The sequence below is a fragment of the Haliotis rufescens genome, unplaced genomic scaffold (genome assembly GCF_023055435.1).
Source record: "Haliotis rufescens isolate VD_foot unplaced genomic scaffold, xgHalRufe1.0.p SCAF_26, whole genome shotgun sequence".
Classification (NCBI taxonomy): Eukaryota; Metazoa; Mollusca; class Gastropoda; order Lepetellida; family Haliotidae; genus Haliotis; species Haliotis rufescens.
Window position 1 is genome coordinate 519662 of NW_025963957.1, and position 13987 is coordinate 533648.

The 13987-nt window shown below is 45.5% G+C and overlaps 1 protein-coding gene across 1 annotated transcript in view; it reads right to left on the minus strand.

Moving 5' to 3' along the window:
• Window positions 1–13987, minus strand: part of LOC124141476 (small subunit processome component 20 homolog) — a 91814-nt gene that overhangs the window by 38409 nt on the left and 39418 nt on the right. Inside the window, exons 31-37 of the mRNA XM_048402402.1 lie at window positions 13553–13632; window positions 11227–11450; window positions 10283–10424; window positions 9819–9909; window positions 2442–2515; window positions 1546–1615; window positions 984–1037 (exon numbers count right to left, since the gene is read on the minus strand). Coding sequence (XP_048258359.1) covers window positions 984–1037; window positions 1546–1615; window positions 2442–2515; window positions 9819–9909; window positions 10283–10424; window positions 11227–11450; window positions 13553–13632 — 735 coding nt within the window. The remainder of the gene's footprint in view (window positions 1–983; window positions 1038–1545; window positions 1616–2441; window positions 2516–9818; window positions 9910–10282; window positions 10425–11226; window positions 11451–13552; window positions 13633–13987) is intronic.

Genomic DNA, 13987 nt, shown 5'->3' on the forward strand with positions numbered 1-13987 from the left:
AAGGATCATCATCAGGGCAGAACTGGAATCTGAACCCATGACCATGAGTTCCAGCAACTAAGATAGCTGGGCCACCTGTGCACTTCACATCTTCCTGAGGCAAGGGAGTTAACTGACTTTAAAAGTTTAGTTTTCATCCTTGATGAACTGTGCTGGAATTATGGAGATTATGGAGTTATATTTTGGCTGGACTAACGAGTCTATGCTTAGTCCAATCAAAATCCTGTAACGATATCAACATTCAGTTCATAAACAACATCGCAACTGCCTTGCCGAATTCGTTCAATTGCATTATTTGGGCGTTGACACATTTATTCCAAATCTTTTCATGTTCTTAATCAAGGTGCTCGAGTGATTTGATGCACTTCACGAGGTGAACCCTGTTTTATTATCAATCAGATTGTCTTGACTGGATGCCGCCATTTTGTTTGAAGCAAGTGCAAGTGATATGAGAGGTGGAATCTGATTGGTCAGTAGTGGGGACATAGAAGGGACACAACTCGTAACAGCCACAGGTGGTGCTACGACTGGGCCACGAAATACCAGTTCGGCAAGTTTGGAACTTGGACTCTTATTAAAGTCCCTTGCCTCTGGAAGATGTGCACCTCATGGACAGATCCACAGCCCTCCACTGAGAACATCTTTCACTGAACAAATAGCATTTAATTTTAAAGTTAGAAGTAACTGACAAATCTTCCACATCCCTGATGCCATTACCTGATGCCATTAAAGAACGACTATGTGTGTCGTAAGAGGCGACTAACAGGATCGGGTGGTCAGGCTCACTGACTTGGTTGATACATGTCATTGTATCCCAATTGCGTGGATCGATGCTAAAGATGTCAATCACTGGATTGTCTGGTCCAGACTTGATTATTTACAGACACCGTCATATAGTTGGAATATTGCTGAGTGCAGTGTTAAACAATAAACAAACCAACCAACCTACTCTGAGACAGGTTATTGTCAAGTGTCATTCTCACCTTCTCAACAACCAGGGATATATCTCTGTACTCCGGGCACTTCTCCCCAATTGTCTGAAACAACCACCAACATGTACACACTTCAAAACATGCAAACAAAACACATGAAATAATAAGCTGAATTTAGCTGTTTGCTGTATGTCTGTAATGTTAGTCAAGAATCATCTGTAACCATGGTAATACAAAGAAGAAGTCTTAACATGCAGCAAGCTAAACACATGATCATCACTGAACTGGTCATGCTAAGATCATCAGGATCTCTACTCATATTACATGCTAACATTTTTGGGATCTCTACTCATATTACATGCTAAGATTATCAGGATCTCTACTCATATTACATGCTAAGATTATCAGGATCTCTACTCATATTACATGCTAAGATTATCAGGATCTCTACTCATATTACATGCTAAGATTATCAGGATATCTAATCATATTACATGCTAAGATCATCAGGATCTCTACTCATATTACATGCTAAGATCATCAGGATATCTACTCATATTACATGCTAAGATCACCATGACATCTACACATGTTACATAACTCGGGGATTTACCTTGAGTATTGTACACAGCTGGCTCCTGGACTGTCGGTTACACAGGACAGAGAACAGTTTGGCCACCGGTCTGTAAACACCGACAACATTCAACACAATCCTGTCGGTTCATGTAAAAACATTGTAGTATAACACCCTTACATACCATCATGACACTGGTACAAGAAGACACAGGTACTTCCAATAGAAGCTACACAAATGGATACAAACACTGATTGAAGTCACTTTTCTACTTGTAATACATCTGTGAAAAGGTTTTATTTGTTTTACAATGATTTGGTTCAGTAAACAGATGGAGAATGTCACCATCATACACAAGTAATGTATATCATCATGAGTATGCGGACCATCCCCATATCATAAACACTTACTTTACTCATAAAATATTATTAATAAAAAAACACATATGCTACCGCCTGTAATTTGGCATTACATATAAATAGCATGATAAATAAGCCCATAACTAGCCAAGTACAGCACACACAGACTCCAGTATGATAAGGACTTGTTTCATGACCAATAAAACTAGAACTCAAAACGCTAAACCTCTTTTCTAGTTCAGCCCATGAAACCTCCCCTGCCTCCAGTTGTTGAAGTGTTTTGTTTGTCTGTTTGTTGTTTAACGCCACACTCAGCAATATTCCAGCTATATGATGGTGGTCTGTAAATAAGTCTGGGCCAGACAACCCTGTGATTGACATCATGAGCATCGATCCACGCAATTGGAAGACGATGACATGCATCAACCAAGTCAGCAAGCACGCCCACCCAATCCAATTAGTTGCCTCTTACGACAAGCATAGTCGACTTTTACGGCAACCATGGGTTGCTGAAGACCTATTCTACCCCGGATCATCACGGGTCTTGTTGAAGGGAGGGTATATAACAACCATTACCTGTAGAATTCCCTGGGAGACTGAAGCACCTTGGTCAGATTGACAATACTGTGGAGGACATTCTCTTCAACATCCTTGCAAAAGAATTTCATGTTTTAACTCCACAATTGATAACTAATTCGGTGAAATGTATTGAACCAATCCCTAGTCCATTTTCTATATTACTGTATTCGACGTAATAAGCGCACCGCTCTAATAAGTGCCCGCAGCGATATTTGCTAATTTATTGGCTTGTGAACAATCCCAATTAGCACCCCTTCCGATTGATCAATGTACACAAGACTTTTGTATTCGCGTATAATACGCACTCGTGTGTTATATGCAACCTTAATTATGGGCAATTAAATTCTGGAAAAATATATCTGTCAGACATAAACCATGAAATTTATCTTTCAACTGTTTTTTTTCACCAAAATAATATTCTAATAAGAGCCCCCTATTTTTAATTTTGAGAGCGCCCTGGGCGCTTATTACGTCGAATACGGTATGCAGATTGTTTCTATTTCTCATTTACCCAACAGCTGTCTCACATATAAGTCAAGCTTCACTATACACAAGCATAGTGTCATAGTTTCTCACACACATGTATTTTCTCACAAACAATTCAAGTTTCTCACACACAATTCTAGTTTCTCACACACAATTCTAGTTTTCTCACACACAATTCTAGTTTCTCACACACAATTTTAGTTTCTCACACACAATTCTAGTTTCTCACACACAATTCTAGTTTCTCACAATTCTAGTTTCTCACACAATTCTAGTTTCTCACACAATTCTAGTTTCTCACACACAATTCTAGTTTCTCACATTTCTAGTTTCTCACACACAATCTAGTTTCTCACACACAATTCTAGTTTCTCACACACAATTCTAGTTTCTCACAATTCTAGTTTTTTCACACACAATTCTAGTTTCTCACACACAATTCTAGTTTCTCACACACAATTCTAGTTTCTCACAATTCTAGTTTCGCACACACAATTCAAGTTTTCTCACACACAATTCTAGTTTCTCACACACAATTCTAGTTTCTCACAATTCTAGTTTCTCACACACAATTCTAGTTTCTCACACACAATTCTAGTTTCTCACACACAATCTAGTTTCTCAAACACAATTCTAGTTTCTCACACACAATTCTAGTTTCTCACACACAATTCTAGTTTCACACACACAATGCTAGTTTCTCACACACAATTCTAGTTTCTCACACACAATTCTAGTTTCTCACACACAATATAGTTTCTCACACACAATTCTAGTTTCTCACACACAATTCTAGTTTCTCACACACAATTCTAGTTTCTCACACACGATTCTAGTTTCTCACACACAATCTACTTTCTTACACACAATTCTAGTTTCTCACACACAATTCTAGTTTCTCACACACAATTCTAGTTTCTCACACACAATTCTAGTTTCTCACAAACAATTCTAGTTTCTCACACACAATTCTAGTTTTACACTCAAGTCAAGTCTCTCACACAATTCTAGTTTCTCAGAATTCTCATTTTTCAGACACAATTCTAGTTTCACACACAATTTTGTAGAATTTTCCTATTCGGAATATTCTATAAGTAATACGTTACCACTGTTATACCGAGGCTGTTGTCTCCCACAACTGCTGCTATAGCGAAATCTACCACAGAGATCTCAATTACCTCATGCAGCACGTGCGTAGCCACCTAGCTGCCATGTGACACCCTTCACTCTTGTCTCCTGCGAGAGCAAGTGCTCGGGGGACGGACGGGCGGGCAGCAGCCCAGTGGTAACGTATTACTTATAGAATATTCCGAATAGGAAAATTCTACAAATTACATTAAGTAATACGTTACCACTGTTATACCGAGGCTGACTACCACAGTAGGCGGTGGGGAGCACCTACAACCCGAATCCTGACTGCTAGCGTTCCTTCCGACCAGCGGAAGTAAACACCAAGGCGGAAGCACTCGATGCGCATGCACCTAGCTAGGCGTTACCCTATAGGAATACCAAAGCACTGTCATGCGCATACCGTAAGGCTCAATCGTCATTGCCAAAACGATTGGTGACTCCAAACGGCCCCACTGGATAGGTATTTCATCGCCGCAGCGGATGAGAACACTGTATCCGCGTGAGCTAAATCTTAGATCAGGTTAAACAGTCGAAAAGAGGGAAATTAATTTCCTTCAGACCGTATATCCCAGAGCAAGCCTACTGAAAGTATGCATTAGGCGCGTGACCTAATTCCAGTATTCGTAAGCATGTATCGCAAGGTTGGAATACACGACAGACAATTAAATGCATAATTGTCAAAATACAAATAAGGACAAAACACACAAAAAGCCGCCTCACCTGTGGTGTGAGTGCGCTGGTTTGCAGGACCCCCACTCCTGTACCCACAGCGTGGGAACATTGGAGACGACCCAGATTGACCACCGTGCAAGGACTGACGACTGCGGAGTTTGAAATTGCGCTGGACACACCCCCTAGATGACCGCTTGTGCCGCGATCAGCGGCCCAAGACGGTGCACCCCCTCCACGTCTTCATCAGAAACCTTTCTGAGGTAATGATTGGCAAAAACCGAGTCAGAACGCCAGTAACAACCTCGTAATATTCTGTGAACAGAGATATTCGAGTGTAGGGCAAATGTTGCCGCTAGCGCCCTGATCTCGTGCGGGTTTGACCCCGCTACCGGTAACCCCCGAGACCGGTACGCCAGATTGATGACAGAACGAAGCCACAACGCAATCGAGTTGCGAGTTATGTCAACCGTGCGATTAGGGTTACACGATATGAACAGACGGTCACGCCCTTGTCTACGTTCATTCGAAGCCTTAAGATAATACTTAAGGGCCCTAACCGGACACAGCGCTCTTTCCTCAGTATCAGCAGGATGTAAGATTTCTTTGAGTGATCTTACAGTGAATTCTCTCTCCGCTTGCCCGACTCTCTGATTCTTGGCGACGAAGCCCATGAGCAGGCCCAGGCGGACCGCTCCTTCGTCACCCCTATCGAATCGTACCTTGGCGACATCGAGTGCATGAATTTCGGATACACGTGCCGCCGTGGCAAAGGAGAGGAGAAATGCTGTTTTCCAAGTCACATGCCGGAACGAAGCACTATGCAAGGGTTCATACGGAGCTTCCGTAAGTGATTGCAACACTAGGGAAAGATCCCAGGCTGGTGCCCGAAGGCGGCCCTTCTTAAGATCGTGCTGTTTGAAACCCTTGATAATACCCCGTATCACCGGCTCTTTGGAGAGACTGGTACCCATAGCAACGTCCCGTACCGTAGCAACGGACGAGACATAGTTGGCAATGGAACCCCCGGAGAGTTTCCGGGTCTCTCGCAAGTGAGACATGAAACGAGCAATATCCTGCACAGATACCTTATCTGGCGAATGAATGTGATGTTTACAACACCACTTCGTGAAAATAACCCAACGTGCATTATACACCTTCTGGGTAGAATCACGATGCATACTAACGTATGCCGGAGACGCCCGGCGAGAAAAACCTTTACTCCTCAGACGCTCGGTGACAACATCCACGCGTGCAGATTGAACTGCCCTGCGTTTGGATGAAGCTGACGGGTGTGAGGGTGGATCAAGAGATCCGGTCTCACAGGCAGTGGGAGTGGCGACTGCGTGACCTGGGTCAGCAAGTCGGGGTAGCACGATCTGTTCGGCCACATGGGCGCGATCAGTAACATTCGACAGCGAACTCCTCGAAGCCGGCTTAGAATGTGTGGTATCAACGCTGTCGGCGGGTAAGCATAAGCGTCCAAGCCCGTCCAGTCTAACGCGAGAGCACAGCCACTGAAACACTACTGGGTTCAGCATCCACTCTGTGGGGCTCGGATCCCGAGGCCTCGATAGAGCATCGGCCAGTACGTTCCGCACACCTGGGATGTGACGGGCGCGTATCTGGCACGGGACACTGTCCACCAGAGCGTAAAACTCGAACGTGAGATCGAGCAGCGAGTGACTGTGGGTTCCCCCCAGTTTGTTCACATAGGACACTACCGTCGTGTTGTCGGTCGCCAGCATGAGCCGGGCGTCGACGAGACGATGCTTCCAGTGATTGACTGCGTTGATCACTGCCTTGAACTCGAGACAATTGATGTGAAGACCTAGTTCGTCTACGCACCACAGCCCCGAGCTCACCTCCCCCTCTAGATGGGCGCCCCAGCCCACTAGAGAGGCGTCTGTATACAGGTTCAACGTGGCCCGGTAGGGCCGCATAGAGACTCCTGATAAGACATTGTAAGGGACCGTCCACCACTCCAGATGCGGTCGGAGCCGATCCGGGAGGGCGACGGTCGCACTGTTCACCTCCGTTGCTAACAACTGGATTAAAAACCGTTGCAGCGGGCGGAGTTGGAGACGACCCCGTACGGTGCAGTCCTGGGCTGATACAAGTAGCCCTAACAGCTGTTCCCAAAAGTGAACAGCCTGTTGCACCGCTAAGACTTTGGCAATCATCGCCTGAATTTTGTGCCACCGGTCTGGGGGGACAAATAGGCGATGGGACACCGTGTTGAACCGACCTCCGATGAACTGCAAGTTCTGAGAAGGGGTTAACTCGCTCTTGGGGAGATTGACAATCCACCCCAATTGCTCCAAGAGCCGACGTGCGAAAACGAGATGGCGTGACAGGGTGTCCGACATTCGATTTGCTACTAGCGAGTCGTCCAGGTACGCGAAGTACCGGACACCCGTCCGGTGGAGGAACCCCACTATGGGGGTGGTTAACCGGGTGAACAGCCAGGGAGCGGACGAAAGACCGAATGGGAGTACAACCCACTCGTAGTGCCTGCCTTGAAAGACAAACCTGAGATACCTGTGATGATCCGAGTGAATCGGAACATGCAGATAAGCATCCTTCAGGTCGATCGAAGCTAGCCAGTCGGCCGGCATGATCAGTGCTTTCAGGTCCGTCAAGCTCAACATTCTGAACTTGGGCGGCTTGCGCAGGTAGAACTCGTTGAACGATTTCAAGTTGTGAATCATTCTGAGTTCGGCACTGTCCTTCTTGGGAACGAGAAATATCCTGGAGTAAAACCCCGGTGTTATTTCTGGTAGAGCTAACTCCCGAACTGCCCTCTTCTCCACCAACCTGCCGATGGCATCGGCGAGGAAGGGAAGATCGGTTTCCGAATAGAAACCTGCCGACGGGGCAACGGTGAGCGGCGGATTCGCTTTGAGATCGAGCCGATAGCCGTACCGAATCGTGTTGACCACCCACGGGTCGTCGAACACTTGTTCCCAATTCTCCCAGTAAGTCTGGAGTCTGGCTCCCACTGGGGAAAGAGAGGGGGGCCGGACGGGCTGCGGCAGGCGCAACTGTCCAGGGCCGTGTGACTCGGGTTCGCCTACGGGCCAACCGAAGTTGGCGCTGTCGGCATACGAACCCCTCCAATGAGAGTCACCTGGAGGGGCCCTTGCCGTCCTTAGACGACTTGGGCTTCCCCCAGTTCCCCTTCTTCCCGCGAAAGGGCTGCTGAGAACCCTTACCGGAGCCCTCAGAGCGGGGCTTCTTCCCGGAGGAAGAAGGACCCGACCCCTTAGGCCTGCCGGACGCAGCAACCTGGGGCGCGCTCCGCTTCGGAGCGGCACCCAGGCGCCTATGCAAGGACCCCACAAGATCCAGTGTGTGCCGAGAGGCCTCGGCAGACACAGCGGCCTGTTGTTCCTTCAGAACCCCAGGGATCTTGTTATTAAACAGGGTCCGAGCAGACCAAGGCTGCGAAAGGAGCACCTCCTGATTGGCAGCGTCCAACCCTGAAGCAACCAGATACGACTGGCGCCGAAGAAAATGGCACGTGCCGGAAACAAAGGCCGAAGCCCCGGCAACGTACTCCAGGGAAGCATTCAAACCGAGCAAGCAGTTGTAAATGCGCTGGTCACGGTCCGTGGGAGAACCTTCGACCAGACTGGCCGCCGCAGCCAGGTATGTGTCTCCGTGAGACATAGCCAGCATGGAGTGTCGAGCGAGGGTGTCCAGCTGTTGCAGGGTACCTTGCGGTACCGTGGCAACCGGTGGGGCACGGACCCCCAAACGCTCCACATGGGCTTCCGCAGAAGGACCAGCCTCGAGAAAGGCAAGGTCATGAACTGGGAAAGACCCTTTTCTCCACGACGGGGGAGGTAACGGGAGACCCCGACCGGAGGCAGCCGTGAAGGCTTTCTCCAAAGACGGCTTAATCCCGCGCAGCAAGGTTGATGCCGGGAAAGCCTTGTCGGACGACTCGTCGTATACCTCGGAGGAACCCACGGAACCGTGGATACCCCGCGGTATCGGCAGGGGCTTTGGCATGTCCTCGAAGAGGTCATACACCATGGCCACGCGGTCCTTAACCGATAGCGGAAGCAACGGTTCGGGGGAAGGACCGGTAACCACGGCAGCCGGCGCCGTACCGGTGGACCCCGCGTCCGAACCCGCGGCCACCGAAGAGGCCGGGGACGGAACAGCCAGCGGCCTATCTTGCGATAAGGCCGCCAGCTTGGAGTCCACAATTTGCGACAACAATGCGGCGACGGAAGCCCCAGACAGCCCGAGGGCCGCAAGGGGATCCGCCGCAGCCGACAAGGAGGTGCCCGCACGGGGGCCCCGACCGGACGAACCGGCCACCACAGGGGTGGAAACCAAGGAACCCTGCACCGCGGGCAACGATCGTGGGGATCCCGGGACGACAAAAACTTTCTGCACACCCCACAACTCCGAGGAGCAGGGGTAGAGGGGGTGGAGACAGGGGACATATCCATGTCAGACATTGATTGTTTTCTAGAAACAAAGAACAAAACATGGTTACAACGCACGCACCACAATGATTCACAAACGAACATTTTCACAAGAAAATAAACGAGCAATGTGAACATATAACATACACATATAACTTTTACTAAAGAAATAAGTTATGTTAACCCCCAAAACATACAAGAACAGGGGAAACGTAAAACACAACGTGCATACGCGAACCCCGCAAGTATATAGAAAAAAGGGCGGGAAAAATTTTCCGTTTGGCGGGAAAATTATAACCAAGCGTAGCTACCGCAACGCCCCATAAAAGCACAGTTTATTAGAGAATAAACGATAATAAATATCACCAAATCTTCAAGGAACGCTTCAGCAGGAGAAAACACGTCTTGCTAAGCAGACGAAGGAGACAAGAGTGAAGGGTGTCACATGGCAGCTAGGTGGCTACGCACGTGCTGCATGAGGTAATTGAGATCTCTGTGGTAGATTTCGCTATAGCAGCAGTTGTGGGAGACAACAGCCTCGGTATAACAGTGGTAACGTATTACTTAATGTAATATAGCCTCTCACACAAGTCAAGCTTCACACACACACACACACGTCCAGTGAGTGAGTATTCTGAGTATTCACCATGGTCCGCTTGACCTTCTGGTCCAGGAAGGGGAGAAGCATGGAGCAGAGGAGTGTGCACTGGTCATCGGACGTCACGTGGCAGCTCACTCTGAGAACAGAACACATCACACTGCCAGTGAATGACGTCTTTAACCACTCATAGTCATCAAGCAGCCATTACATGACATTTGACAAAATTTGGATAAACATTTCATATTTTCCATCTACAAGAAAACCTGGCTATATCCTGCCAAGACAATTAAACTAAAAATCCATAAAGGAAACTGTCAAAGAGCCAACAAACAGCCGACAAACAGCTGCATAAAACTGAAATACAATAAGATTCTATCATTGAAAAAGAAAACATTATATTTGAACAGGACACAGGAACCAAATATAATATTGTGTAAGCTTATTGCATAAACCTCAAGTTAATACAAAAAGTGGGATTTCCTCCAATGACACTTTGCCCGTCAACCTACTTGGCTAGCATCTTGAGTTCGGTGACAAAGCCTTGCTTCCTGTTGGAGAGAGCAGAACCCAAGGACTGTACGGACTTCTTGAGAAACACCAGCACATCAGGGATGAAGGGGCGGAGCAGACCAACTCCACACTCGCTGCCAGCTACATCACCAACAGATTCAGTCAATACCCTCATACATCGAGGTTGTAGATGAGAAACATTACTTACCCGGCAACTCTTTCATCTTGAAAGAATGTTGCTGCAGTAATAAAATTCTTCAATCATTTTCTTATTACAAATTAAAGTATTTAATATTGTGGGGAAGGTTTCATCAGTCTTAGGACTGGATCATATTTTGCCAATCCCGCCATTCTATGTAACCTTTTTTTATGCCCCCTCCAGAAATTAAAAGACCAGTTCCTAGATAATGTTCAAATTAATAACTGTTAAATTTATAAAAATAGCACAGCCATTTTTTCATCCCACCCATATAGTTGGTGAACCCCTCTTTCGCTTTTTCATGATCCCCGTTAATCTCACCCTCTATAATAAATGCCCAGTCCCCAAGCCAGTGGTTAATTTTGTGAGCACCATACCATGCTGTATGGGTGTGATGACAATCAACCAAAAAACGGGGCCTGACCACCCAATCAAAAATATTTGCCTTTTTCAGCAAGCAACAGAGTACTCCGGGCCTATCATATCCTTGTTCCCACCTTGCCTCTGTGTAATGAAATGATCGTTTCATTCTTGTTGTGATCTAAATCCTGTTTGATTTAGCAGACAAGCAAAGATTTGTTTAAATGTAATGAAATCACATCTGCAAGGGCTTCCTATTGGCCTAACCCTTATTCCTCAATACCAATCAGACATAAATATGTGAAATTGAAAAAAATGCCTGATAAGATGGCTATTGTCTATAAACACTATGAAATCCTTCAAAATGATATCGGAATGCTTTACCTTGTTTGCACGACATAAAGTTTTCCCTGTCAACCTCTGAGAGGTTCTTTAGCATTATCTCCCCTTCTTCACTCTCCTCCAAGGAGAGAAGATTGTCCACCATCTCCAGAATGAGGCTGGACACTTTTGAAGTACATCCTTTAGCGTTGAGAAGTGAAAACACAGCTGACAGGGGAGTTAACTCTGGTGCTTCTTTGGTTGGCATTGCCAGCAGATGGAAATATCTGAAGTACATGGGAACATTAGCAGGGATGTGAGCAGGTTTTCCCGAAAAAAGAGGAAAAGTCTAGGGGGGTCTGGGGGCATGCCCCCCAGAAATTTTTTAAACATTTGATTGCATTTTAAGCAATTTCGTGCAGTTTGGACATTATTCACACCAAGAAATGTAATGTCAATGGCAAAAGTCAATAAGTGAAAAAAAACAAGATGGCAGATGCAGTAAAATTTCGAAGTTAAATCAGTACTTTTAAAAAAATTGGGCATAGCTTCCGTGCACCTGGCTACCCGCCAGGTCTGGGAGCAATACTGCCATAAACTTCAAGCCCCATCCCCCAGACACAAGGACAACTGTCACAAGCATTCAATGTCTGACCCTTTCCCCATCATGAAGCATATTGAAAAAAACTTACCTTGTACTTACTTACCTTTTGTTGAAAAAAACCAAAACTCCATTGCAAACATAAGACATTAATACAACATATATCCCCATGTTATGGGTTTTTGGACGCTGAAGAAACATTCATAGTTTTCTCGCTAATCACATGAACAACTGTAAATAATCTCATTCACTTACAGGCTAAAAGACAAATGTATCTTAAAAACAAGCCATCATCTGACAATTTCTGTGTGACGCCACACCCCACGTTATAGTGCAAGTATTCGTGATAGAAAACATATGATACCCGAAAACCTACGCTGCTGAAAGCTCTGGTCGAAAACAGAACAATCCATGACGGTTGTCCGGTTTTCGATCATAATTTTCAGAGTGGTTTTTTTTTAAATCTTTGATTATATTTTTACACGGAAGATGATTTTTTCCGAGGACTACTGTTTTAAAAAACGCGATTTTCCGCGTTTCCGCGGAGATTTCACATCCCTGCATTAGACATGTTATGTGACAAGGTGTTATGGAGACATTTATCATGATAGTCCATATATCCATCTGTACTCAAGCAGGAGGCAGAGAGACATGTCACTCTTAGGTGCAGTGACTTTGCACAATGCTTGATGCTGAACAGTCTGTGCCAAATACTTTTGAGTCCACCAGCTCAAACTTAGCTCTTAGGCTAAAAATAAAATAGTCTTCGTTCTCAGGCACTGCCCGCATCATCATAAAGTCTGCCATATGTTTTGTTTTATTTCCATTTGCAATTTTTTTTTATAAAATCTTAACTATTCCGTGTCTCGAAAACAAGACCCAGGCAGTGAAATGCTACAATACTTAAGAACATGATTTCCCTGAAATTATTGTAAACAAAATTTGGTTACATACTTGCTTGAAAAACGAACCCAAACAAAAAAAACACTGCCCACCTGCACTATATTTTCCAAAAACATTGCCTGAGAACCAATTCTTTATTTTTTTAAGCCTTAGCATCATTTTCAGTACATTTTAGTGTTATCATATGGAGTTTTATCAGCTGATCTTACTAGACCAAACAGAATTTTATTAGATACTGGTTTTGGACAAGTGGCTAACGTCGCAGACTGTTATGATTACCAAAATGCTTCAGGGTCAAACATCTCATTGAATCTATAATGAATAGGATACCCATGATGAATTATTTTCTTCAAATTTTTGCATGAGAATGATTTTATGAATAGAAGTATTCAAATGTCTTGATAAGTCTATAAAATGTCATTTTAATGATAACAGTTGCAACGATTGAGTCAAATGTCGACGTACGATACCAAATTTCAGCTTAAATAAATGTGAGTAAAGAACGAGATTTGCTGGACTGGACATAAAAAACAAAAACTTCTTTTAATATCCTGATTATCATCCCACATCACATGGGAGATTTGTGACAAAGGGAATTTCATAATAGTGAGTGAGTGAGTGAGTATGGTTTTACGCCGCTTTTAGCAATATTCCAGCAACATCACGGCGGGGGACACCAGAAATGGGCTTCACACATTGTACCCATGTCGGGAATCGAACCCGGGTCTTCGGCGTGACGAGCGAACGCTTTAACCACCAGGCTACCCGACCGCCCCTTAATTTCATAATAGATGTGGATGAAAGTGTTAGGGGTAGAGATCCGAGGTTTGTCGCAGTAGTTCCCCTGGTGTATGTGTGGAGGGATATGTACGAGGGGTGCCCTACCTGATGTGTCTGGTCCACACACTGAACAGCTTGAGCAGGGGCGTGGCAGAGTAGACCCCCTCAGTGACCAGTCTGTCCAGCTGAAAGAAGTCAACAGGTGGTCAGCAAGACAGACGTAGGAACAAGTCGTGACCAGAAACATAAATATCGTGTTTCCATGGCTTTACACAAGTGAGTAAATTGGGGCGAAATCTTCTTGCTCATCAAAGAAAATATAAGCTTGTAATGATTGCCTGGGCGACCATCACAGTCCTTGATTCTCTGTAGGCAATAGACATTTCCAGATGATCTGTTGAGTAACAGCATTACATGCTGCTTTGTAGATCTGCCACTGAACCTCTAGTTTTGTCTTTCGCCACTGCTGTTACGCAATACGACATTGTGTTTCAGCAAGGGCAACTTTTTCGGCATAGAAGGGAGTTGCTGGTCTACTAG